Source organism: Pteropus medius, unplaced genomic scaffold (genome assembly GCF_902729225.1).
Source record: "Pteropus medius unplaced genomic scaffold, Ma_sr-lr_union100, whole genome shotgun sequence".
Taxonomy (NCBI): domain Eukaryota; kingdom Metazoa; phylum Chordata; class Mammalia; order Chiroptera; family Pteropodidae; genus Pteropus; species Pteropus medius.
The window spans coordinates 19357395-19384225 of NW_024344378.1; the positions used below are offsets into that span (position 1 = coordinate 19357395).

Here is a 26831-nt window from a genome sequence, read left to right on the forward strand (position 1 = left end):
TTGGCAGCCCTTCCTGACTTTGAGAAGCTGTCCTTTGAACTTTTAATTGTCTGCTTTTTTTAGTTTAGTTTCTTTTTAAATTTTTTTTATGTTGATATAATTATAGACTCACAGGAAGTTGCAAAAATAGTGCAGAGAATTTTTGTACCCTTCACCCAGCTTCCTCCAATGGTGACATCTTATATAATTCTACAATATTGCTGCTTTTAGTTCTGAAGAGGACATCCATGTGGGAAAGAACGTAGCAGCAAACAGCTAGAGTAGATGGGAAGAGGAATTTTGGCAGCCGCTATTACTATTTTGTTTTTTAAATTGTTCTTCTTCTTTTCCCCAAATTCTCTCTGATTTAGGGGAATATGTTATAAGACATTTTAGGCTTGACGTGCCTAATTAAGGCTGCTGTAGCTTCTGTGTGCAGAAAGGTAGAGGCGTCTTTCTTCTGTGGATAATCAATTACTCTCAAAGTTAGAATGTTCTAATATATGAGCATAGAAGATGTTTCTCTGTTTTCATAATTCTGTGATGAAAGATTCTGTACAGCCATGTAGAAAGTCCCAGGAGTGAAAAAGAATGCCAGAAACTCCTTTTTTCTTCAAATCACCACATTTGGCTAACTCCAAAATTTACATTATTTTGAATCTTTCACTCCCTCAGAAACTTGGCAGCAGCAAAAGATAAGACTTTCTAACAGGTGTAGCCTGTTAGTGGAGTAAAAGATTCCCACCTAAAAACCACTCAGAGTGAGCAATCTGTGTTCTTTTCTCTGTACATGAAGTCACTTCCTATCCAGAGGCTCACTAGCATATTGTCAACAAAAAGAGGCAAAGGAAGGAGTAGCTGTGCTTTTGTTGCTATGCCTATAGTAGTTCTAAAGAAACATATCATTTGGTTTCATAGGTATTATTCCCTAGATCTCGAGTGAGCAGGACAGGTCTGTTGCTGGTTTTTGCTCACTTTGGCAAGAAGTAAAGTTCTTGGATCTATATCAGATACGTGGTCTCATGGATGATTAGATTTCTTGAAGGGTGATTTTGGCTGTCTCTCAATTGGGTAATATTAGAAAAAATAAGCAAATGGCGTAGGGCCCTAGAAGAAATCAGTGGTTTCTGAGCATGCTTAGAGGCAGCTGCATAGGAATGAGGTATATGAGATCCTGCATTTCCTAGAGTCTAACTTCCATATGGGAACTTTCACATAAAAGCTCATTTTCATGATGAAGAAGAGGGTGGGTGGTAACTGTGAGGATTGCTGTGTTCCAAGTAAATGGGGAATTGGAGATAGTTGAGAACCTTATTTTCCCTTTTAGCAGATAACACTCCAACAATAAGAAAATGATAAGAGAGAACCTAACTGCCATTTAAAGAAAGGATTTGTTCTTTTCTCCAGTTCATCTAGAGGCTTGTGGAGCCTTTAGGCAGTGCAGCCTGTTGACATACTGACATTTTTTTGGTAAAATACACATAAAATTTACCATTTTAGCCATTTTAAGTATACAGTTTAGTGGTATTAAATACATTCACATTGTTAGGCAGCCATCACCACCTTTCCCCATAACTCTTCATCTTGTAAAACAAACTCTGTACTTATTAAACAATAACTCCCCATTCCCTTCCTTGCCCCCGTCTCGGGCAACCACCAGTCTACTTTCTAAGTGTCCCATGTAAGTGGAATCATATAGTATTTGTCTTTTTGTGAGGCTTATTTTACTTAACGTACTCAGGGTTCAAGAAATCAGATTCTTCCCCTTCCTCAGAGTTTGCTGGTTTTGTTATTATTTTTGTTTATCGATTGATTGATTGATTGTTATAGGTTGTCTCTTTGCCCAGGATCAGCCTGAGGTATAAACTGTATGTCTTCTTAGGTCTCTTCTGAGCCTTTTCTTGGGCATCCATAGTCACTTTCTAATTTGTAGTTGTTTTTGAATGTCGTAGTCTTTAATGTCTAGGTCCCTAAAGGGGAAAAGTGAAAATTAAGGTGGAAAAAAGAAGCAGTGGCCCCTTAAATCTCCTGGAAGTCGCTTATTGGGTGGTGGTGGGGAGGGCTTGCAACAATGGCTGCCCTCCTTTTTGTCTGCATCCCTGATATCAGAAGCAGCAATCAGTGATAAGAGCACATATTCCCAATATTAGGAGGACAGAGTCTTTTTTGCTTGTTCTAGCTCCTACAAGCTGTGTGCAAGCTGCTGCAGGAACAAGTACACAGCTCCTTGCCACATGGCTGGCAGTGGGTCCATGGGTAGCTGCTAGTATGCTAAGAACTGAAACTGACCAAAATTAACCAAAATATACCTTCTAAATCTTCTGGAAGCTGCACACTGTCAGACTCTGGGGTTCCAAAATAGTTAATCAGAAGGATTCTGCTAGTGTAATTACTGTCTAGGTGGGGAGAGAGATTCCTAGTGCTTCCTACTCTGCCATCTTCCCAGAATCCTCGCACTGGATGTACTGATTTTGTGCTCTGTTTACCTAGAGAGGCTCATAGCATGCAACCAAAGCCATTTCATTTTCTCATTTGGTTCATTGGCCTCTGTTTCAGTGAGGTGCTTGGATTTGCAGGGAGACAGATGCCTGTATTCTGAAAAGCCACGTAGTGTATTTTTAAATTATTCTACTAGTAGATCTTGGCTTCTAAGTCCTTCCTGTGCCACTTTGCTGATTGACAGTGAGCCTGCTGATTGCTGGCACTGTCCCTGGGTAATTGGTGATTTTGTCCAGAGATGCTAGAATTGGCTAGAGTTTATAGTGCCTCTTGGGTTTTAGAGGCCTTGGCTTCTTACATTAGTGCTATTTCTAGCCTGTCCTTTTGAGTTTCTCTGTCTCTCTCCTAAGCAAGTGAGATGGTAATATTTCTCTCCTATCGGTCACTGTGAAATTATCCATTTCCCTTAATGAGCAAGTTCCATGCCAGGCCACAGAATGGGGCCTGGCCGTGTCTTGTCTTTGCTTTGTATTTCTTTCTCTTAGCATGTTAAAGCTGTTCAAACAGATAGCTCTCTCTAACTTGATTCTTCAGAGACATTTATTTATGCTCTGCTGGAGGCTCTCTGTCTCCTTCCTGTTTTTAATCTTATTTAAATGTCATTCACTTAGGTTTGTAATTAAACCTCCCCTCTGCTTCTCTGAGGCAGGCATCTGAGGTACCACTTAATTGTGTCTTCCAGTGGTTGGCTTGTTTCACTCTGCACCTGGTTTACCTCAATGTGGGGGACAGGTTTTAGTCTTGGAGAAGTTCCCATATCCATTATTCATTCTATTCTCCTACATGGCAACACAATTTGCTGCTACTTTATTTCCCTCCCCTTGAATTCAAAGCAAGATAGAAAAAAATCTAGGAAAGTCCTCATTATGTGGAGTAGGTTAATGCTAGGAAAACTCTGCAAACAAGGTTCCTTGTGAGGTTAGGGGGACCTCTGTAAGGTGGCAGCGTTCTCAGATGGTACTGAACTCTTCCCATTTGAAAAATAGATTGGCTGCCTCTGCCTCTGGGAATTCACTTGGGATTTCAGGAACCATCAAGGTAGCTGTTCCTGGCTCAGCTTCCAGAACCTGCATACTATCCTTAATTCTACCTGTGTCTACGTGCAGAAAATTCAGAACTTCTGCACACTGCTGCCATAACTTATGCAGACGACTCTCCAAGGAAAGGAACTTGGGCCAAGGCTAAGTGTGAGACTGACAGTTGCCTCTAATACAGAATCAAAGGAAGCAGCAGTTGCAGTCCATTTCTGGTTCCTGAAAAAGAGCCCAGAAACTAAGTTTTCAAAATTGCCACTGGAAAAGACCTCCCAATGAAGGAACCAGTGTGTGTGGAGCATCCACTTTCCTACAACTAAAACATATTGAATATGTAATATAATACCTGAAATATTATATATTTCACTGATATAACCTCTCTGTTTTTCACCCAGTGTAGGTTGAGTGTATTTGGAGCCAGGTATGGAGCCTCATTTAGAAGAGATGGAGTCAAAGATTAGGAGTCAAACCCAGGATCTCCAAGGAATATTATTGATACTTTAGTGCATTGGTGGCTTTGATTAGGAGTCAAAGCAAAGATTAGGAGTCAAACCCAGGATCTCCAAGGAATATTATTGATACTTTAGTGCATTGGTGGCTTTGATTGTGAACTTTAATTATTTTTCTGAAGGCAGCCATATTATTGTCTTGAAGGCTGCCCAGGGTTTGTTTTGAATTTGCATTCCTGCCCAAGAGTCCATGGCTCTCTGTTGATTGAATATATTTGGCTCTTTTCCTTTCCCTGTCAAAGAGGAAACACCTTTGTATGTTTGGCTCTGTACTTAGTACTATCTACTGTGATATAAATTTCAGCTAATCAGTCATGCCGAGGTTACAGAAAGTTGGGATGGAGTGTTTGTGGGTCTTATGCTAGTGTCTGTGGAAAGAGAAACATTGACCTCTTGTTTGTTTGTTTTTTAATTGGCAAAATACAAACAACATAAAATTTACCAGTTTTAAGTTTACAATTCATTGGCATTAAGTACATTCACATTGTTATGCAACCATCTCCACCTTGCATTTCCAGAATTTTTTCATCTTCTCAAACTGAAACTTTTACCCATTAAACAATAACTCTGCATTCCTCCCTCCCCCATTCCTGGCAATCACCATTCGACTTTCTGACCCTATGAATTTGACTACTCCAGGTGGTACGTACCTCATATAAATCAGATCATTCAGTATTTGTCTTTTTGTGACTGACTTTTTTCACTTAGCATACCATCTTCATGGTTTATCCATGTTGTAGCATGTGTCAGAATTTTCTTCCTTTTTCAGGCTGAATAATATTTCATTTTGTGTATATTCCATATCTTGTTTACCCATTCATCTGTCGATGGATACTTGTATTGCTTTCATTTTTTTGGCTATTGTGAATAATGCTGTTATGAACACGGTATACAAATACTTCTTTGAGTGTGCAGGTTAAAGTGTCCTAGGTCAGTTGAGTGAAATCTTGAGATGCTTACAGGAGAGATGAACTTGAACTTATAGGATTTTTTTTATTGTTGGTCACTGTGCTGTGTGAGGGGCTGATTAGTGGAGTTCTGACTAAAGTTATGGTTTTGGGTAGCAAATAAAGATATTGACCCTAGATAGCTAACTCTCCCACCTTCAACAAAAATTTTTTTACTTCAAGTTTAGGAGGAACCAGTACAGTTTCATAGACCTCAGCAGGGGGTGTTCATGTACCTTCTTCCCTCTATGTTGCCATTGATGGGGTTCAGGGCAGGCCACCCCAAAATATGCCACTTTGGCATATTGATTATTTTGAATTAAAGTTACTTGAGAAATAGCAGGTGCAAGAAGAACACTGACCTGCCTTTGTTCTCCTGAAAGCAGGAAATAAATCTCTCCTCTGTATACCAGGTAGATAGAAGACATCCTTATCACCAGAGATAGGGAATTTAAGGCCAAGAAAGCTGTGTAAACAAACTTTGTTACTTCTTCATTAATCTGCTACCCCCAGATTTGTCAAATCTTCACAAATAATTGTTTCTTTCGTCTGAAAAGTATAAAAGCTGCCTGCTTTGGTCACTCTTAGGGCCTCAAATGTATAGGGTTCCCCTGCATATGAAGTTAAATTTGGTTTTTCTCTTGTTGATCTGTCTTATGTCAATTTAATTATTAGACCAGCCATAAAAAAATCTAGAAGATAGAGGAGAATTTTTCCTCCCCAACACCCTTAATGTAATTTAGCTCCAACCAGCTCTGTGTTTCTTGGTAACTTATTTAACCTTTCTGAATTTCAATTTGGTTATCTGTTAATTGGACCAGTAATACCTACTTCAATTGCATTGTTGAGGATTCAGTGAAAATAATGTACTTTAAATGCTTTACATCTAGCATCTAGCAGGCACCTCATAAATTCTACCTCCCTCGCCACTTATGACCATTGTGTTTCTCCCCTTGAAAAGAAGTGAATGTAGTTTGGTGGGGGATGATTTCTGTAGTTAAGTTTCTCTTCTTAAGGTATCAGGTAGAGAAGAGGAAGAAGGTTTGCCATATTTTGTGAGCTTCTGGCACAGTTATTAACTTATAGTTGTTAGCAGGAAGATGTGATGCATTCCTCTCTATGTTATATCTGTCTAGCATTGGTATTTTGGGGCAGTTCATTCCTAGGGCTGTGGAGGATGGGGGCCAATGAGAACTGTCTATTAAGGCCTGGAAGATCTCACACACCGAGCTTGTCCTCATCCAGAAGGGTGTGCTCTGCAATAAACTGTGTCATTCTGTTTTGTGGGGATGAGCAGCCATAGCTCACCTAAGAGGCAAAACTGTTTATGTAGTATTGAGTCTCTATAACATGGGCCCTTCTTTGGAAATCTCTTCTACTGAGAGTCAAGTCTTTGGTGAGGAAGAGTTTTTGTTAGCCTCTTCTCCCCTACTTCCTTTTTAAAACTATTGCTTAAATATTAGAAACAATAAATCAAAGGGTTAAATTAAAAAGAAAAAAAGGTACTTCCTGACCCTCTTATCTTTACAATGACTACATGTATTATACTTGATACCAAACTCTTATAGGCACATGACTAATTAACAATACTATGTTTATACAACCAACCCCTTATCTTTTATAGTTATCTTAACTCTTCCCTCTATGTATTACTACTTCTGTGACTGTCCTTGGAACAGTTTGGCTAGTCGTGTGCCCAGATGACACCAAGTGGACAAGTGGATCAAGGGCAGTTTTCTAAAAATGTATATGCATGGAGGGTGGGAACCAGGAGCCAGCCAACATGAGTTCTGTGTGTTGGCACTGAGATCCTGAGTACCAGTTCTCTACTGTCCTTGAACCTGCCCTGACACGAGGCTATTCTCTTTTTTGGCCTGCAATTAAATCCTGTGCATAGCTCTATACCATAATAGCTGTGAATAAGCCTAGCTATTAATTGTTTCTACTCATTTTTTTTGTTTCAGAACAGATTTTGCATAATGAAAGGGGTACCTTGGCTCCCTCGAAAGTCCGGATCCAGTCACAATCCATGTTTGACACACAATTTTTAAGGCAGTAACCATGAGCGAGGACAATAGGAATAGTTGTAATTGACAGTTGTGTGCTGTTTTTTATTTGTTTTTTAAAGATACTAAAGAGGAACAAGAAACAGAGAAGGGGACAGAAGTGTATGAGAAGTGAGATAGAAAAGAGAGAGATGAGAGTAGATATAGAGGGCCTGCTGAGGTGGTTTTTGCTGAGAAAAGCTACTGGGAGTCTTTAGGTGTTGAACGTGATTAGTAGAAGGGTAATGATGAGGTATTAAACACCTGTACTCTAATAAGCTACTGAGGACCAAGAGAAAAGGGGGATCAAATACATGAAAATAACCTGGAATAGCCAGTAGATGGAGAAAGTTATAAACCAGAGTCTAGAAAAGTGTTGGTAACAGTAGAGGCAGCAAGTCTAAGCATACCATTTATATATAAGATTCCCGCCCTTTAACTCCAAATGGCACCTTTATTTGTTTAATCTTATCTTAATGGAATGGTAGAGCATTAAATAGGAGACAAGGTTCTAGTCCCAGCTTAGTCACTAACTACTTGGGATATTTGGGGCATTCTCTTTTGGAGAGGAATTGTGGTCCCTGATGTCAGAGGCTTGTGGGAGCCAATTTTAAGTTTGCTTTGTTCATTTTAGCTGCCTGTTAAATTCCTTATAGAGAATGACTACTTCCAGGTGAGAAAACCCTGGCTTTTTTTCCCCCGCGCCCCGAGGGAAGGTTGTCTGACCTAAATTATCAGGAGCAGAACGAAGGTACCCCCTTGGCACTGACTCTCCCTCTCAGTACTGTTTGGCTCTGCTGGTGTCTCTAGCAGTTGGGTCACAGGTCGCCTCTTGGCTTGTGCCAGAATCGCTCTCTTCTTCCCTTCATATTTATCACTTTATCATCCCTGACTCTGAATCTCAGAGATCAAGACTAACAGTAGTCCAGCAGAGGAGCAATAAATTATTGTTCCCACTTCTTTTTCTTCAGGTTTTGTGCCCCTTAATTACCACATAAGCACTGCTGAAGTTGCATCTTTGTGCTGTGTGTGCTAAGGACAAAAGACCTTGTTGACTGGATGTGTGCAGAAACTGCTTTGTCTCTCTCCAGCCATTATGTTTTGCAGTGCCATGTGTGCTACTCATCCTTTGCTCTTGTTGCCTGTGAATTTATAGAGCCTGATTGTCAGGTGATTTATCCATTAACAGGTTTTGTCTAAGCTCTGGAGTTCGGGAGTGGAATGGGCAGCCTTTAAATAAGTCAGCAAGGTGATCTTCATTAACAAGAGAGGTTTGGGCTGGGTTAGTCATTTTTATATGGATTTTAGCTAGTTCTCTTTGCTTTCTAAGCTCCTGATGGGAGCTAAGCAGGTTACGTGATCCAGAATGGGCTCTCATGGAGTTTTTTTTTCTTTGGTCCAGTCCAACAGATCACTTTTTAACAGACAACATCAAAAGGACCAACTGCCTTTCTATTATGAAACCTCAGAGAACTTGAGTTGGGGTAGGGGTGAAGAGTTCATAAATGAGGATGCCTACCTCCTTCATCCCTAGCAAGGCTTTTTTGCTATTTGAGGGGGAAGATTCAGGCTTTAGAGACAATGTAGACAGGCTCTTGTACATTTCCTTGCCTGCTGCTGCTTTTCTGTACCTGTGCCTTTAGAGGATTGAGAGTGAGGGGTGTTGTGTGGCAGGCAGCAAGTGTTCGGAGAGTCTTACTCCTACTCGTTATTCCCTGCTGTTTCAAATCAAAGCCCACTTCTCTAAGGGTAGTAAACTTCACACGAAGCTCAGACAGCTTGGGAGAATGGACTTCTTTGCTGGCAAAGAAGCAGATATGCTCTTAGAAAAGGAGAGGTCATGCCATTTTTTGTATCTGTGGAAGTGAGGATAGTTGAGGGGGAGAAGACAGAAAGACCACCGATTGCTTGCAGCTGCTGACCTCCTTCTTTATAGTTTCCCATCAAGTAGGAGAGCTAGGTACAAGGGTACTAGTCGTGATGGACACGGAAGTAGGATTCATTTTATAGTTCTAGGTGAAAGTACAAGGCAACTGATAACTTCTTTTATGTTTACTATTTATTTGCAAAATGTCTTTAAAGCTGCACTGCTAACCTAGGGACTTGGCAGTCAGTCTCTACTGAGATTGTTTGGATTTTACCAGTCTCTACCCTCATTAAGGGTTGCCAGGTAGAAAAAGGACCTTTTCAGTAAATGTTGTTACAATTGAGAGAGGACAGAGCAAGCTGTACTTTTGTTTGAATAGTTAGAGTAATTAAGGGCTTTTTTTCTCTTCATCATCTCTCTTCCCATCTAGAGCCGAAGCCTAGCTGTAGGTTCTACAATATACTTGGCACATCTTGTGACCAGTTAGACTTGAAAAACATCCCTCTTAGCAACGGTGTTTGAAACAGATACATAGCTAAAAGTGGTGACATGAGCAGCCTAAGGTGGGAGGGGGACCCTCATTTTGACCTGTAAATTGAGCACATTTGGTGGGGAAATCACCATGCAGGAGTAAATCTGGAATATTAAGATGTCTGTTTTATAGTCATATTTCTACACTTAATTGCTATTTAAGAAATGGCAAAAAGAAGCAGATTTTTTAAAACCTTTTATGGGCAGATAAGCAGACAAGTGCTTGGAAAGGTAGCGCTTTCTTCAGATAAACCCATCTTACCTGGTTTCAAAAAATTCTTAGTAGCTGTGAGTTACTCATTCTAGCCCTATTTGGATTTCTATAGAGCTAGTTTGTTTTCATTGCTTTCATTTAACTTTATTGATTATACCTGTTAATGTCTTTTTTTTTCTTTTTCTTTTTTAAGCTTTAATAAATTTGCTGAAGTTCCTTATGTCAAATGAGACCGTCCTTTTGGCCAAACACAACATTTTTACATTAGCCCTTATGGTGAGTAACTAAACAAATGTTTCTTTTTCTGAAGCTATACCCTAAGGCAGAGATTGGCTGGTTCGAAATAGTAGCTGGGTTCTGGGGACTAAGCCATAGGGTGAACCAGGCCTTTATTTTCCTTTTGGATAAGAATCTCTAGACTGGTACTCCCCACTGTTACCTATGTCTTCGGTGAACCTGGGACCTAATCTGATTGGTTATTTGGGGTAGAAGGAGGGCATTGTGCCTTTCAACTGTCTTCTCATATCGCTCAGTGTGTTTATAATATTTAACATTTGGGGGAAAAAGTCCTGATGTGTAGCTTTTGGTGAGTTCCATGGTAAAACCGTACCCACCATCACCAGTTCCAAGCTATCAACATGACATCATTGAATGCAGAGTTGGGAAAAGATGAGCAGTAGCACACTCTTTTGTGATATTCCCACCACACAGATGTAAGAAGTATAAATGAATCTCAAGAGCATAGATAATACTGAAAGGTAGAAAGTGATGAGTTTTTGAGTATTTTTTTTTTACCTCTATTCTAATGTAATTTATTGAATTGTAAGTTTACATAAGTTAATTTTTAGTAATGGCTTTTTTTAACAACTGTCTCACAAAATTCCTGAAAATTTAGCAATCAGCTTTTGCAAGCCAGTAAAAGCTGGCTGCAGCATACCACTGATAATGCCCTTCTGATCTTCATAAAGCGATGTCTGTATATGAGTTTTTTTCCCTTCTTTTTTAGATTGTGAACCTATTTAATATGTTTATCACATATGGTGACACATTCCTGCCCACCCCTAGCAGCTATGATGAGCTCTACTATGAGATTATTCGCATGCACCAGAGCTTTGACAACCTCTACTCTATGGGTAAGCTTCTTTTCTTTTTACGCCTCTCTCTCCATCCACTGTGATTTTTGGCACATAAGAGGAAAAGGCTACAAAAGGTTCTTCTAGTTGCTTGGTTCCTTTGCTTGGCATAGAAATAGAGCAGTCTCCTCTTTTCAGGCAATAGGAAGGAATATATGGACATTTTGGCATTGAGGAACTCAGAATTCATCTCAGTAGAAAGCTGGTTAGCAGCCCTGTAGCCCTTTCTTGATGTTTGTATGTGAAAGAGAGAATAGAGAGGCTTGTGCATTTAGTGAATGCAGTGAGATGGGAGTGAAAGAGTGGGTGGGAATTGACAGCAGCAAATAGAAGAGCTTGGATCCCAAAGGAACATTGTGTGATTTGAGAAGGTACAGGATTTTAAGGAGTTTTAATGTACCTATGTATTTTTAGCATAACTTATAAGAGGAAGTGGGCATTGGATAAAAATCTTTTTTGCAAACCTTTTGGTGATTGGCTCACTGAAATTCACTGTGCAGCCATAGTGAGTATAACTTATTTCTGAAAGAGGTCACATATCCCTGTAAGCATGAGTGAAGAGTCAAACCTACCTGGAGTTTGAAAGGTCAAGAAGGATTTCTGTAGGTTGCACAGAAACAGAAATCCACTCAGTAAAGCTGTCTGTTAAATTCCCGACTTAATAGCTTTGAGGTATAATTGATACATAATCAACTATACTCATTTAAAGTAGTATACAATTTTTGGTAAGTTTTGACATATGTGTATGTATAACTAAGATAATAAATATATCCAATAACTCCCGCAAGTTATATCCCTTTATGTCCTTCTTACCATCTCTTTCCCTCATGTCCTCTTACCACCTCTATCCCTTGTTCCTCATCCCTGGGCAACCACTAATCTGCTTTCTGTCACTGCTTTATCCCTTTTGTTGAGACTATTTGTGAAAGTTCTATCTTCTGCTTGGAACTCCTGTATCATGAGAAAAACAGAGGGGATTTAGAACAAGTACCAGGAGAAGGAGTAGAAGGAAACAGTGGAAAAGAAGGATTGTCTAGGAGGAGAAGTTTTTTTTTTCTAATTGACTTTATTTTTTTACAGTAGAGGAAAACTTTTAAGAGAGAGCTATTTATAGCTTTGCTATGATGACTTAGGTAGTTGGGAGTAGGGCCTTGTATTAGTAGAATGTTTTCAACTGCAAATATCAAAAAACTCTGACTTAAACTATTTTAAACAATAGGAAAATTATTTTACTTTATAAGAATTCTAAAGAATGACAGTTCCACAGTGGTGTGATCAGTTGCCTTACAAAGTTTGCAAGGACCCAGATTTTTTTCTATTTCTCGGCTCTCATTCGCAGTATAATCGCTTTTAGCGTCAGGTCAGCTCCTCTCAGAATAGCAAGTTCCACTTGTCACATCAAGACACATGTCTCTTTTTTTAGGAGCTAGGAAGTCTCCATGAGAACCCTCTAGCAGACTTCCCACTGGCCAATTTGCTCAGTGTACCACATCTACCCAGTTTTACCAACATCCTTGTTTTCAAGAATGTAGAATTTTCTGACGCTGAAGAGCTGCCACAGAAGCTATAGCATCCATCAATAGGTGAATAAAGATGTCTTTCAATGAGGAAAGGAGTTGAGAGATATTTTATAGAAGCCTGTCATACCTGCTTAACTGGGCTGTGTACATAGTCAAATGAGATAAGCCCTTGTTGCTATAGCAACAAGATAAAAGAGGATATCTGGGAATGCTCAAATCCGCCAAGGGAATTATAATGTTAACCAGGAGAACACAAATAGGAAAAGAAAGTGAAAATTTTTACTAAATGAAACATAACAAATGGAGATAGCTTGTTTTAGTATGTTCTTCATTTCGTATAAACTATGATAAAACTTCTGGTAGAAAAAACTTTTTTAAGTCATGTTTTTTGAGGTGTATTTTTTAGATATAGTAAAATTTACCCTTTTAAATATATAGTTCTGAGTTTTGACAAATGCATAAAGAAGTGTAATTTTCATAAAAATTCAAGCTATAGAAGAGTTTCATCATCTCCAAAATTTCTCTTGTGCTCCTGTGAGGTCAGCTCTTCCACTCACTCTCACCCCTAGCATCACTGATCAGTTTCTTGTCCACATATCTCTGCCTTTTTTTTAAAAAAGAAGAAAAAAAGAAAAAAAATATATATGTATGCACAAGGGGAAAGAAGGAGAGATGGGATTCTATAGCTTTTGAGTCTGGCTTTTTTAAATATAGTATTCATATGAAATTCATCCATGTCGGTGCATATATCAGTAGTTCATTCCTTTTTATTATGAAATAATATTCCATTGTAGGAATATGCCAGCTTAGACTGTTTATCAGTTGAAGGACATCTGGGAGGTTTCCATTTCTTAGGAATTATAAATAAAGCCTGTATAAGCATTGTCGTGCAGGGTTTTATGTGAACACAAGTTTTCATTTTGCTTGGTTACATACCTATGAATGAGATTTTTGGGTATTTGGTAAGTATATGTTTAACTTTATAAGAAACCACCAAACTGTTTTCCAAAGTGGACGTACTATTTTACATTTCCTTCAGCAATATGCAAGAACTATAGTTGCTCCATATCCTAGCCAGGACTTTTTAAAAAATTTTCTTTGGCTTTTTATAGGTATATAGTGATATTATGATTTTAATTCGCATTTCCTTGATGAATAATGATGTTGGACCTCTTTTCCTGTTCTTATTTGCCATCCATATATCGCCTTTGGTGAAGTGTTTGTTCAGATTTTTTGCCCATTAAAAAAATAACATACACATGTTGGTAGCAGCATTATTCACAGTAGCCAAGAAATGGAAGTAATCCAAATGTTCATCAGTGAATGAATGAAAAGGAAAATGTGGCACATACATGTAATGGAATACTGTGCAGCCTTAAAAGGGTAGGAAATCCTGATATATGTTACAATGTGGATGAATATTGAAAGCATGTTAAATGAAATAGGCCAGTCACAAAAGGACAATACGATTCCACTTATGTGAGGTATCTGAAGTAGTCAAATTCATTGATGCAGTAGATAGAATGATGGTTACCGGGGGTAGAGGGTAGCATGCAAAGGGTTTTTTATTTTGGTAGATGTAGAGCTTCATCTGCAAGATAAAAAGGTTCTGGAGATCTGTTTCACAGCAATGTCAGTACATTTAACAGTGTTGATCTGTATTCTTAAAAATGGTTAAGATGGTAAATTTTATAATACCACAAATAAAAAAAAAAAACTAAATTAAACTCTAGACTTTATTTAGATTCTACTAATTTTGTCTCCAGTGTCCTGTTTATAGTCCAGGATTCCATCTGTGTTGCCGCATTACATTTAGTCATAATGCCTCCTTTGTCTCTTCTTGCTGATGGTTTCTTAGTGTTTCCTTATTTTTCATGACCCTGTTAGTTTTGAATAGAATCTTCCTCAATTTAGGTTTGTCTCATGACTTACTCATGCTTGGACTAGACTTATGGGTTTTGGGGAAGAATGCCGCAGAGTCAGAGTGGCCTTTTTATCATACTGGGGGTATATGTTATCAATATGCCTTACCACTGGTGATGTTAACCTCAGTTACTTGGTTAAGGTTGTGTTTGTGGAGTTTCTCCTCTGCAGAATTGTTTTTTTCTCCCTTTCCCTGCTTTATTCTTTGGAAGCAAGTCACTAAATGCAGCCAGCACTAAAGTTGGTAGTGGGGGTGGAGGTGGGGAAGTTAAGCTTTACCTCCTTGAGGGGAGAGTAGCTACATAAATTGTTTAGAATTCTTCTATGAGGAGAATTGGGTTGTTTATTCTCTTATTTTTGAGATGTAAGATTTCTTTGTATTTTTTGCACACTAGTCTTTTAATAGATATGTGTTTTATGAATATTTTCTCTCAGACAGTTGCTTGCATTTTCATTTTTTTAACAATGTCTTTTGAAGATATTTTTAATTTTCATGAATACAGTTTACTAATGTTTTATGGTTTGTGCTCTTTTCTGTTGTAATTAAGACAAGGATCCCTAACTCAAGGATAAAATGATTATTTCTTTTCTTCTAGAAGTTGCATAATTTTAGCTCCTTGCATTTAGGTATAAGATTCATTTCAGGTTAATTTCTCTATATACTGCTTGGTTTGGACTGAGGTTCATGTTTTGTATGTGGATGTTTATTCAGCACTGTTTTTTAAAAACTATCTCCATTGAATTGCTTTGGCACATTTGTCAAAAATCAATTGGCCTTACATATGTAGGTATATTTATGGACCCTGTATTCTGTTCTGTTGATATATATGTCTTGTCTTTTACAAATTATCCTGTCTTGTAGCTTTATAGTAAGTCTTGAAATCAGATATGTGAGTCTTTCAACATTGATCTTCTATTTCAAAATTGTTTTGGCTATCTTAGGTCTTTTACTTTTCCATATGAATTTTAGTGTATGTTTTTCTCAAAAGCCTACTAGAATTTTGATTAAGATTATGATGAATCTATAGACCATTCGGAGGGAAATTGACATCTTAATATATCTTACAATCTCTGAACAGAATATATCTCTCCACTTATTGAAGTCTTTAATTTTTTCTCATCAATACTTTATAGTTTTCAGCATGCAAATCTTGCACATATTTTATTAAATTTATCCTAAAGTATTTCATGGATTTTGGTACTGTTGTAAATGGTATTTTTTAGAATTTCAGTTTTTATTTGTTCATTGCTAATATATAGAAACACTTGAGTTTTGAATTTGACTTTGTATCCTGTCATCTTGCTAAACTCACTTATTAGATTTAGTAGCTTCTTGTAAACTTTTTGGGATTTTCTACGTATACAATCATGTTATTTGCAAATAAAACATTTTTTTATTTCTTCCATTTCAATCTATATCTCTTCCCTTTTTTTTCTTGCCTTATTTCACTGGTTAGGACCTCCAGCAGTTTATTAAATTAGAGTAGTGAGAATTGATATACTTGCCTTGTTTCCAGTATAAGGATTCAGTTATTTTTTATTAAATATGATGTTAGCACTATGTTTTTTGTAGATGCCTTTTATCAGGTTGAAGAAATTCCCCTTCATTTCTAGTTTCCTGAGAGTTATTTTCATTAATGAATTTTAGACGCTGTTAAACAGTTTTAGCATTTATTGAGATGATCATATGGTTTTCCTACTATAGAAACTCATTGATATTTGAATGGTAAACCAACTCCACATGATTGCAATTTATTATTTTTATGTGTTGCTGGATTTGATTTTCAAATATTCGTGAGGGATATTGGTCATTGGTCTGTAATTTTATTTTCTTATAATGTCATTTTCTGGCTTTAGTATCAGGTATTGTTGACCTTAAAAAGAATTGAAAAATGTTCTCTCATTTTATTTTCTGGAAGAGTTTGTTGAGAAGTGATGTTATTTCTTCCTTAAGCGTTTAGTAGAATTTGTCAATGAAGCCAGCTGGGCCTGGAATTTATTTTCTTGGAAGATTTTAAACTATGAATTAAGTTTCTTTAATAGATGTAGGACTATTTATCTCTTTCTTCTGGAGTGACTTAAAAGTTTGTATCTTTCAAGGAATTTGTTTTATTTCTTAAGTTATGAGGTTTATGAGAACACAGTAGTTTATAATATTCACTTTTAATATCTGTAGAGTGTACTGATTTCCTTTCATTTCTGATCTTGGCAGTTTGTATTTTCTCTTTATTTTGGTCGTCTGGCTACATGTATATTAAGCTTATTGATGTTTTTTCAAAGAACCAGCTTTTGGTTTCATTGATTTTTTTTTTTTCTTCTTCTATTGTTTTTCTGTTTTCATTTCCTTGATTTCTGCTCTTTATTTACTTCCTGTTGCTTGCTTTGAGTTTAATTTGTTCTTCTTTTGCTATTTTCTTAAGATTGAAGCTTAGATCATTGATACGAAAACTTTTTTCCTAATATAAATATGTAGTGCTATAAATTTCCCTCTAAATACTACTTACTTTAAGCTGCTATCTCACAGATTTTTATTTGTTATGTTTTCATTGTCATTCAGGTTCAACATATTTTCTGATTTCTCTTGTTATTTCTTCTTTGATCTTTGGGTTATTTAGAACTGTGTTGTTTAATTTCCAAATATTTGGGGATTTTTAAAGATATCTTCCTGTTAGTAATTTCTTTTGGTTCAGGGATGTTCTTTGTGTGATTTTAATCCTTTGAAATTTATTAAGACTTGTTTTATGGCCCAGAATATGGTCCATTCTGGTCAATGTTCCTTATGCACTTGTACTCTGTTCTTGGAGTAGAGTGTTCTGTAAGTTTCAGTCTGGTCAAGTTGTTTGATGATGTTCATTGTTTTCACAGATTTTTCTGTCTACCTGTTCTAAATTGACAAAGAGGACTGTTGAAATCTCTAAATATAATTGTAGGATTGTCTATTTCTTTTTTTAGTTCTTTCACTTTTTGGTTATTGTATTTTGTAGCACTGCTGTTAGGTATGTACACATTTAGAATTATCATATCTTGGTGAATTGACCTTTTCGTTATTGTGTAATATCTCTCTTTATCCTTGGTAATATTCTTTGTTCTGAACTCTGCTTTGTCTGATATGAATATATGGCTTTCTTTTGTTTAGTGTCTGCTTGTCTATTTTTCTCTATCCTTTTACTATTAACTTATTTATATCTTTACATTTAAAGTGGCTGTCTTCTACAGAGCTTGTAATTGGGTCTTGTTTGTTATCCATTCTGACAGTCTCTTATTTGGTGTTTAAACGATATACATTTAATGTAATAACTGATATATTTTCTTTTAGTTCTGCCATTTATTTTCTGTTTTCTCCCCTTTTTCTTCTGTATCTCCTTTTCTGCTTGCTTTTGGATGATTTGAATATTTTTAATATTCCATTTTAATTTTCCAAGTGGCTTTTGGTTGTTTTTTTTTGTATATTTTTGGCAGTTGCTCTAGGATTACGTTATATATACCTTTTGCAGTCTACTTATAGTTAGTGTTGTACCACTTCAATAAAATGTAAAAGCTTGCTACTATGCAGGGGCCTTTAATCACCAACCCCCACACTTACTTTGTTGGTATAGTTGTCATATGTATTACATTTACATACATTACCCACCAGATAATGTTATAATTTTTGCTTGTGACAATCATCCATATCCTAAAGAACTTCAGAGGAAATTTTTTTTTAAAATTTACCTAGATATTTTCTATTTCTATTGCTCTTTTTATTCCTGAAGATCAAAATTTCCTTCTGGTATCCCTTAGTCTTTCTTTCTTTTTCTTTTTTCTTCTTCTTTTTTTTTTTTTGTACCCCTTAGTCTTAAGAATTTTCTTTAGCATTTTGTTTAGAGCAGTCCTCCTGGTGATAAGATTTTTTTATTTTCCTTCATTCTTGAAATATATTTTTGCTGGATGTAAAATATTCAGTTGGCAATTCCTGTCTTTAAGTACTTTGAAGATGTTATTCCCCTTTTTCTGACCTCCATGATTTCTGAAAGTAAATCTATGGTTATTTGAGTCATTGTTCTCCTGTTTGTAATATATTGTATTTTTCCACCTTCTTTTAGGATTTTATTCTTACCTTTGGCTTTCAGTAGTTTGATTATGATATGTGTAGGAATGGCTTTTCTTTGAGTTTATCCTGTTTGGTGTTTGCTGAGTTTCTTGAATCTCACCAAATTTGGGAGTTTTTAGCCATTCTATTTTGCAAATTTTTTACTGCCCCAATGTCTTTCTCTTTTTCTTCTTAGACTACAGTAACACAAACGTTAGACTTTTTGATATTGTCTCACAGGTCCTGATGCCTTATTTATTTTTTTCTGTTCTTCATATTTAATAACTTCTGTTGTTCTGTCTTTAGGTTCACTGACTGCTGTGTCAATCCATTCTGCTATTAAGCCCATCTAGTGAATTTTTAACTTTATATAATATATACTTCTAAATGTTTTAATTGGTTCTTTTATATTTCAATTTCTCTGCTGAGAAGTTCTGTCTTTCCGTTCAACTGTGTTTACCATGTTTTCACGGAGCATAGTCATGAGAGTTGCTTTAAAAGTCTGGTAATTTTAACATCTGTGTCATCTCAGACATTTGTTTATCTGTTCTCTTAACAATTTGTTACATTTTCCTGTTTTATCGGATATTCTGGTTCTTTGTATGTCCTGGTCCTTTATAAATTGAGTAATTTCAGATTACCTGGACAAAATTACCTGGACATTTTTAATGTTATAGACTTGTGTAGACTTTGGGTTTAGCTATAATCCTCTGGAGAGTAAGAGAGGGGTTGTGTGTGTGTGTGTGTGTGTGTGTGTGTGTGTGTGTGTGTACAGTGTCCCACTAAACTTGTGGGTTTTTTGTTCTTTTTTTTTTTCTTTAGATTTCATTTTAGTTAGTTTCTCTTCTTCAAATTCATTGATCTTTTCTTCTGTATTTTAAAATATGCTGTTAATCTCATTAATTTCATTTCATCTTATTCAGTGTACTTTTCATTTCAGAAAGATTTTTTCTTCCCCAGAAGTTCGACTCAGACTTCTATTTTAATATGTCCATTTCCTTCCTCATTGTGTTTATATTTTCCTCAATATTCCTGAGCATATGGAGCATATTTACAATAGCTGTTTTAATGCCCTTGTCTGCTCATTTCATCATCTTTCTTTATGTCTAGATCTGTTTTATTGACTGATTTTTCTCCTGCTTATGGGTCATAATTTTCTGCTTCTCTGAATACCTGGCAATTTTTTAATTGGATTTTGGATGTTGTAATGTTAATGATGTGCTAGATTTTATGTTTCTTTATATAATGTTGGACTTTGTTCTGGAATATGATTTTGTTATGTGGAATCAGTTTCAGGGTTTGCTTTCAAGGGTTGTTAGGGTAGGTGGAGAGCAACCTTTATTATAACTAATTTCAGCCCATTATTAATGTAGTATCCATCCATAGACTCTACCTGATAACCCAGGTATTAGTAGGTCTTTCCAGTCTCACTGGTAGAAACACAAATTATCTTATGTGTGGAACCCTCCATGAGTACCGCCATTTCTTCTCCTTTCCAGTAGTTCTTTATTCCAGCCTTAGGTATTTTCCACTTTTATATATGTTGATCAGTGCTCAGCAAAAGATGTAAGAGGGCCCCTCTACAAATCTCCAGAGTTCCCTGACAAACTCCCTCCTCTATAATACTCTGCCCCACAAAATCTAGGTGCCTTGGCCTCTCCAGATACTGAACTTTATGTCTTTGGTTTGGCAAGACTTCTGTGTTCTGTTTTGGTTCCTCCTCCTTGCACTTGCAGGCTAGAAACTTCTCTGTGTGCTAAACTGGAGTAATTGTAAGGCTCACCTTGTTTGTTTTCCTCCTTTATGGATCGCAGTCCTGTATACATGTTGTCCAATGTCTGATAACTGTTGTTTCATATATTTAGTTTAGTTCTAGTTTTCTGTTAAGGTTAGAGGGTAAATTATGTCTTCTTATTTTATGACTAGAAGAGGAAGGCTCTCTGACACATTTTTGATAAAGGTATGCATTTAATGTTCCCATGGCATCAATTTACTGCAATGAAGTCCACTGACTAGGAAGGACTTCCACAGGAGCTGCTCTGAACCATAAATGATAACCATAGTTTGAACTGTTTTTTCATTAAAAAAAAAAAAAGATAATTACCAATACTAAAGAAAAAGAAAGTGTAAAAAATTAAAAATTTTATGATCTTTTTTAGTATTACCACTGTTTCATAGTTGTATATTAGCCTGCATGTATGAGTAGTTTTACATAGTTGTAAACATGTTATCCTGTGTTTTTAGAAACTCTATCATAAAATTTTTTGTGTAATTTTTAAAAATCTATCATAAAATTTTTTCCTTTTTGGGGGGGGAGGGTAATTTTCTCCTCTCTCTCTCTCTCTCTCTCTCTCTCTCCTTAGTATGGCTATAATTTATTTAACCAATCTTTTTTTTTTTTATGGAAATTGTGGTTTTCAGTTTTTGCTATGACTTAAGTTTCTTTTCAATGGCTATGTAGTATATGTTATTTTTGTGTACCATAATTTACTACATAAAAGATTACCTTAGTCTGAGGCTTTTAGGGTATTTTGAAATCATTTTGTGTTTAAATTTGATAACTTAGAAAAGAATTTAAAAGCCTAAGGCGTTTCCAAAGGAAATGAAGTGATGAGGTCAGCTGGGTGCCTGTTCACTAAGAAGCAGAGCTGACAGGATATTACAGAGAAATAATCCATGGACAGAGTTAAAATACCCATTTGAGGTAAGGAGCAGAAAATTCAGCTCAGTTCCATAAATGTTTAGGTCTCCACCTTTAGAGAACTTATGATCTAGTGGAGGATCTAGTGAAAAACAAACACATCTAAACAGATTTCACAATTGAGTTGAAAAGGATATGACCTGCTAAAACAGTTTATTCATTACATGAATAAATTTACACATACACTGAGTGAAACGTGAGTTCAGACTGTAGAGCTCTAACTTGGAATTATACCAAGATCCCCTGCACTAAATCTTATAAATTAGAAAAGCAGCACTCTGATAATATGTTTTATTAAGGCTTCTATCTTTCATAAAATTGCATGAATTATAAAAATGTGTTATTACTAGAACAGATGCAGAGCAGCCATATGAGTTTTCTTTCTATATTTCAGCCCTCCGATAGAGCTGCTCTTGGTACTCTTGCTAGAGAAATACTGGTCAGAAGCAGGTAGTCAATGTACTCAGATAGAAAGTTCCTATGCAGATTGGTTACACATCTCTCAATGTTAAGCTCCAATTTCCTTCCTTAGGGAAAGTCTCAGGTACATTGATTCATTTGTTTGGGAGGTAGTCTATTTAAATTAATAATAGCTGATACTTAGATAGCATTAACTGTGTGCCAGGCACTGATCTAAGGCTTTCTATACACACATTAACTTATTTAATTTTCACAGTAATCCTTTCATATAAGTATTGCTATTATTCTCTAGTAAGTGGCAGAGGCTGGACTTGAACCTTGACAGGTGGCTTCAGAGTACATACTCTTTACCACTCACTCTGTATGTATAGACTTTAGAGTCATTCCTTCCAGGTTCCAGTTCCAGCTCCATCACTTACAGCTGTGCGAATGACTTGATCAATTACTTGTCTCCCCTGGGTGTCAGTTTTCTCATCCATGTGCTATATTGCATGTAATGCAACTTTGTCTAGTTCCTGGCACATAGTAAACTCTACATATATAGCTCTTATTAGGTATTAGTTCATTAAAAACATGTACTTAGAGTGCCCATCACGTGCTTGTTCTTTCAAGGAGCATTGCTGGTTTATCTCTTTTCTGAAATAGTCTAGGTACTGTAATGTGTGGCCTTAAAGCTCATAGATGAAAGAGAACAGTTTATATTTCTATTATCCTCCTGTGGATAAGTGTGGAAAAGAGAATTTGGTCAGAGAAGGGAAGAATATTCCTGTTGATTCGTGTTATGTTACACAATTAAATCAGAGAACTGAAACAGGTTACTCCTTGATTAAAACATGACCATCCTTAATCTGGCAAGGTTTTTTGTCCTGTTTGACCCAGTTTAGACCTTTAGGAGAAAAATCTATTGGAACAGGAGAGGACAGTTAACTCAGCCTACCAATTCAGCCAAATTAACCCTGGCCATTAGGGAAATGATAAATGTGGCAGCCGGGTTATCTTCATACCACCACCTAAGTATAGTTGTAAACGATGCAAAAACTAAGTATGGAAACCTATTAGCAGAGAGTGGAGAAAGGGGAACCCAAGGCAGAGGAGGAGTAAAGTAACTTGATAGAAAGTAGATGGAAAGTTAGAGAAAAAAATTCCCTTGAAAATAAGCCCTTATATTTTTCTCTAGGATGAGGACATTTTAAAAAGAAGGTTGGTACAGGCTCTGTTTGGTTATTCTGATAGTGCTATTCTGAGATGTGCCTTCATTCCTCATATCTGTGTTTTATACCAGTGGTCTGACAGATCTTTGTTCTTTCCTTCTGTACAGTCCTGAGGCTTTCTACCAATGCAGGCCAGTGGAAAGAAGCAGCTAGCAAGGTGACCCACGCATTGGTTAATATCAGGTAAGGAATGAAAATTTCTCTCTTTCAGAGTTCCTTGGCTCATCTGAGGTTTATTGTACCTTTCTAAGTGGAATGTGTTGAACACTATTACTATTTTAAGTACTGATGTCTGTAGGAGTGGAAGAAATTGTTGCTCTTGATCAAGAAAAGCAGGAATACATGAGATTTTCATTTTGTCACATTGAAATAGCTCACAGTGCTCTTCTGTGAATTTTCTTACCAAAAGATAGTTGCAAGACCTTTTCAGTAGTCTTTATTACCAAAGTATTTTCTGTGTATATGCCACCTAAAAGCTTTTCTCTGAAAATATTTTCTGCCATTCTCGGTTCAAAGAATGACTCATGAGAATCTGGAACTTTGACGTTTTGCTTTACATGGCTATTTCTATTTGTGGTAAACAAAGGCAAATGGAGCTCGCAAGGCTAAGTCATTTTAGGTCCCTTAGGAAACAGCAAGGCAATTACAGAGTGCCATATGTATTGGATAAAACTGAGTCATACATAGAGTTGGTTTAGGGTTTGAGGAAATGACACTCACAGGAGTGAGCTGTTTGTAAATGGAGAGAATGTGCTTTCAGTATTAGGAAACCTAAAGCTGACTTTTCTTATGTTCCTCACTCCCTTTGCGCCTATCATTTTCCATTTTCTCAACAGTTATTAAATTGTTCTTGCAAACAATTGAAAAATTAATGCTGAGTGGAAGAGGCAAACCCAACAGATGGAGAAACTTGATTTAGCTCCAGATGTAAGCCTTGCCAGACATTACCAGTAATAGTAATGTACATTTACAACTTGGTATAGATTCTAATGTGTGGCAGAGCTGGGATTCAGTGTTTGTTTTCATATTTTTCTCTTTTCTTTACTTTTTTTAAAAGGTAAAATATACTGTCCCTGCAGTGATTTACTGTAGTGTTTGGCACATATGGGAACAGAAGGAAAAGTGTGAAATGTGTTTTGGGAGGGCTGGGTTGAAGGAGCATGGGAGTGAGATGTGCTAACAAGATTGCACTGAAGGTTGATCTGCCTTACCTGACCCCAGAGACATTTTGTAGCAGAAACAGTTTTATAAATCTCAGAAATAAATGCATATCTGCACCTAGTGAATAAACCAGATACTATAGTGAGGCCTTATGATAAATGTGATTTTCTGTAAGAATCTGGAATTAAAAACTGCCTTCTTCCAAATATCCCTTTGTGACCCGAGGGCAGTATGACAAATGTGGGTATTTGAAAGAAGCACCATATTCTGGGCTAGCGTATGAACTGCATATGGGTATAATTTATGTTGTGTTTATTTATTCATGTATTTACTTATGCTTTCCAGGCAGCTCCTTTTCATTTGGGTCCTGTTTCCTTGATCACATTCCTTTATGCTTGCTTTATCTCCTACTTTGTTGCTTTTCCTTTCATTTGCTTCTGGCTTGGCTGCTGTCCTTATTCTTTTCAAGGGCCATCAAACAGCTGATTTAAGCTCTTGGTCTTCATTTTTTTGAATAGCCCTGAAAGGACTGGGCAGAGTTTTGAGCAAATGCCCATAACTGTGACCTCTTCCTTCTCTATGCAAGTCTGTGTTAGGCCTATACCTTCATTTGCATTCCTCAAACTTTTTTGATGAACTTTCTGCAGAGTAATTACATCATCTTCACTGCTGGTAATGATTTAGACTCGGAATATATGTCAAACATATCAAAGATGCAGTCAGTTTTTTAAAGAGATTACTGGAAAGAGATGTTTGAATGTCACTTATCACACAAAGGCCAGATCAGGGGAAAATATTGGTGATGCTAAGCCTGCAAAAGCTTACTTTTTTTTCTTTCTAACATTTATTTTCATTTAATAAGTTCTAAACATTGTGCTGCTCTTTCATATACTGTCTTCTTCAATCATCAAACTCTATAAACTAGAGTGTATTCTAAACTTTTTAAAAATACACTTTTTACCAATGACGAAACTGAGTCTTAAAGATATTGTGAGTTGCAGAAAGTCCCACGAATGTCATGTGGCAAAGTTGAGAATTAATCAGTAGGTCTTCTAATTCCTAAGGCCAGGGCTTTCCTCTTTTTGCCACAATGATTCCTACTGTAGAGTTGCATCAAAGGCTTCCATGGAGATGAACAGAAAACTCACCATTATGTATTGAAAGGAGTATGGAAATTTGAGTTTGAGAAACTAAATTTCTTTGTTTCTGTCTCTCACTTAATATGTGACCTTGAGTATGTTATTTAGCTTCTCTGGACCTCTTTACTAGTCATTTCACTTAGCATAATGTCTTCAAGGTTCATTCCTGTTGTAGCATGTGTCAGAATTTCCTTTCTTTTTAGGCTGCATAATATTTTATTATTATGTATGTATATGCTACATTTTATTTACTCTTTCATTCATTGATGAAACCCAAGTGAGTTGCTTCTACCTTTTGGTTATTGTGTTTTTGGTCATTTATACAGGGGTGTACAAATATCTGTTCAGTCCCAGCTTTCTCTTCTTTTGGGCATTTATGCAGAAGTAGAATTGGTGGATTATATGGTAATTCCGTGTTTAATTTTCTATGTTTAATTCTTTTTCCGGGTTTGGCATTTTGAGCATACCTTAGAATATTTCCTAAGTTTGTCTTCATTTGTCCCTTCTATAAAAGTTAAGATATTAGTTACCCTTAGCCTTAAAAGATGTTTTACTTTTCTTTGCTTGACTTCGATGCCTTGTATAAGGGTGGTCCAGGGAGTTTTCTTTTCTCAGAGTTAGTATTTTCTCAGCTAAGGGCAAAAAAAAGTGGTTTGCCTAAGAAGTCTGTATTCCACTGAGCCAACAGTAATGAGTGCTGCCTTTGTACACTCGTTTTCTTTTTCTTAAGAGCTTATGCTTTATATCTATAACACTATTAACTTTGGGTGGTTTCGAAAACAAGAAACTGTCAGAAAATTGGACCTGTGGGTCTCTCAGGGATACTGTGAGGTTTTAACTGTTGGCCACCAACTTGATTATCAAGAATAGAGTATGTGAAAGCTTAGCAATAAAATGGTGATGGTATGTGACATTTACTTCTGTTGTTTATAAAGGTTATTTGTGCTGATCCCACACCTGGAAAGGATTTCGAAGGCAGAGCAAACAAACTCTTAGTCACCTCTCCTATAGTATGTTTTTTGATAGCCATGGGAAGGGATTGGATTGCATGTGAAATTTTTAGACACCTAACAGCTGGGAGGGCCTCTGAGACTGGTTAGCCAGTTGATGAAGACTACAACTTATGTCTTTGGGATCTTCTGGAATGCAGTACATCTAATGGCAACCTTAACATAGTATTTCACCAGCAGGTGAAAGACAACAGAAAGGCTGCAGACCTTTCTGTTCTTTGGGGTGTAATAAAAATTAAAAGTACTTCCACATGCTTGGAGGCCTAAATTTGCTCAAGTGTCAGTCTGTTTGCTTTTCATTTTTCTTTTATGGCTTAGTCATGCTAGTTCTTTAATTGTCAAAGTTATTTGTGTTTAAACATTTTGTCTCTCTTTTCCTGTTTGATCCTTCAGAGATATTCTTAAAATGCAGCTGCTTAGAAACTGCTATTTTTATTGGAACACCTGATGTCATTAACATATAGGGCCCTGTGTTTGTTCCTCCCCATAGGAGGGTTGTTCCATTGCTTTGCCGTAAAAAGATAAAATATATCTCCACCTTTAAAATGCCACTGGTATAATGGTTACTGCAGCTGCCTTCACAGATCTCCTGGTCCACAAAGGAAGAATACTCAGGGGCCATGCGCAAGGCTGGAAGGAGAAAACATTTGGGAAGGTTTGCATGGAGACTTCTCTGCTAAATATTTTCTGCCACCACTTAGCAGGTTGCCCCAGTGATGTCCTGTACTTTAGGAAGATGTCTGCTGACTCTTAACCTACTAGTCAAAAGACAAAATGAAAAATGTTGGACTAAAATCTGACCTTCATCTAATCAAACAACTTATAAGGTTAGTAATTTGAAGCCCAGAATGAATCTCTTCAAGTTAACATGTTAATGCTTTTCATTTAATGAGCATTTTATTAGTGCCAAATTCACAAT

The 26831-nt window shown here is 36.6% G+C and overlaps 1 protein-coding gene across 3 annotated transcripts in view; it reads left to right on the top strand.

The window, feature by feature from the left end:
• Nucleotides 1-26831, top strand: part of ARMH3 (armadillo like helical domain containing 3) — a 148194-nt gene that overhangs the window by 55235 nt on the left and 66128 nt on the right. For all 3 annotated transcript variants that reach the window (XM_039871410.1, XM_039871407.1, XM_039871409.1), the window contains exons 21-23: nucleotides 9819-9901; nucleotides 10632-10758; nucleotides 22710-22785. In XM_039871410.1, the coding sequence (XP_039727344.1) occupies nucleotides 9819-9901; nucleotides 10632-10758; nucleotides 22710-22785 (286 nt within the window). The remainder of the gene's footprint in view (nucleotides 1-9818; nucleotides 9902-10631; nucleotides 10759-22709; nucleotides 22786-26831) is intronic.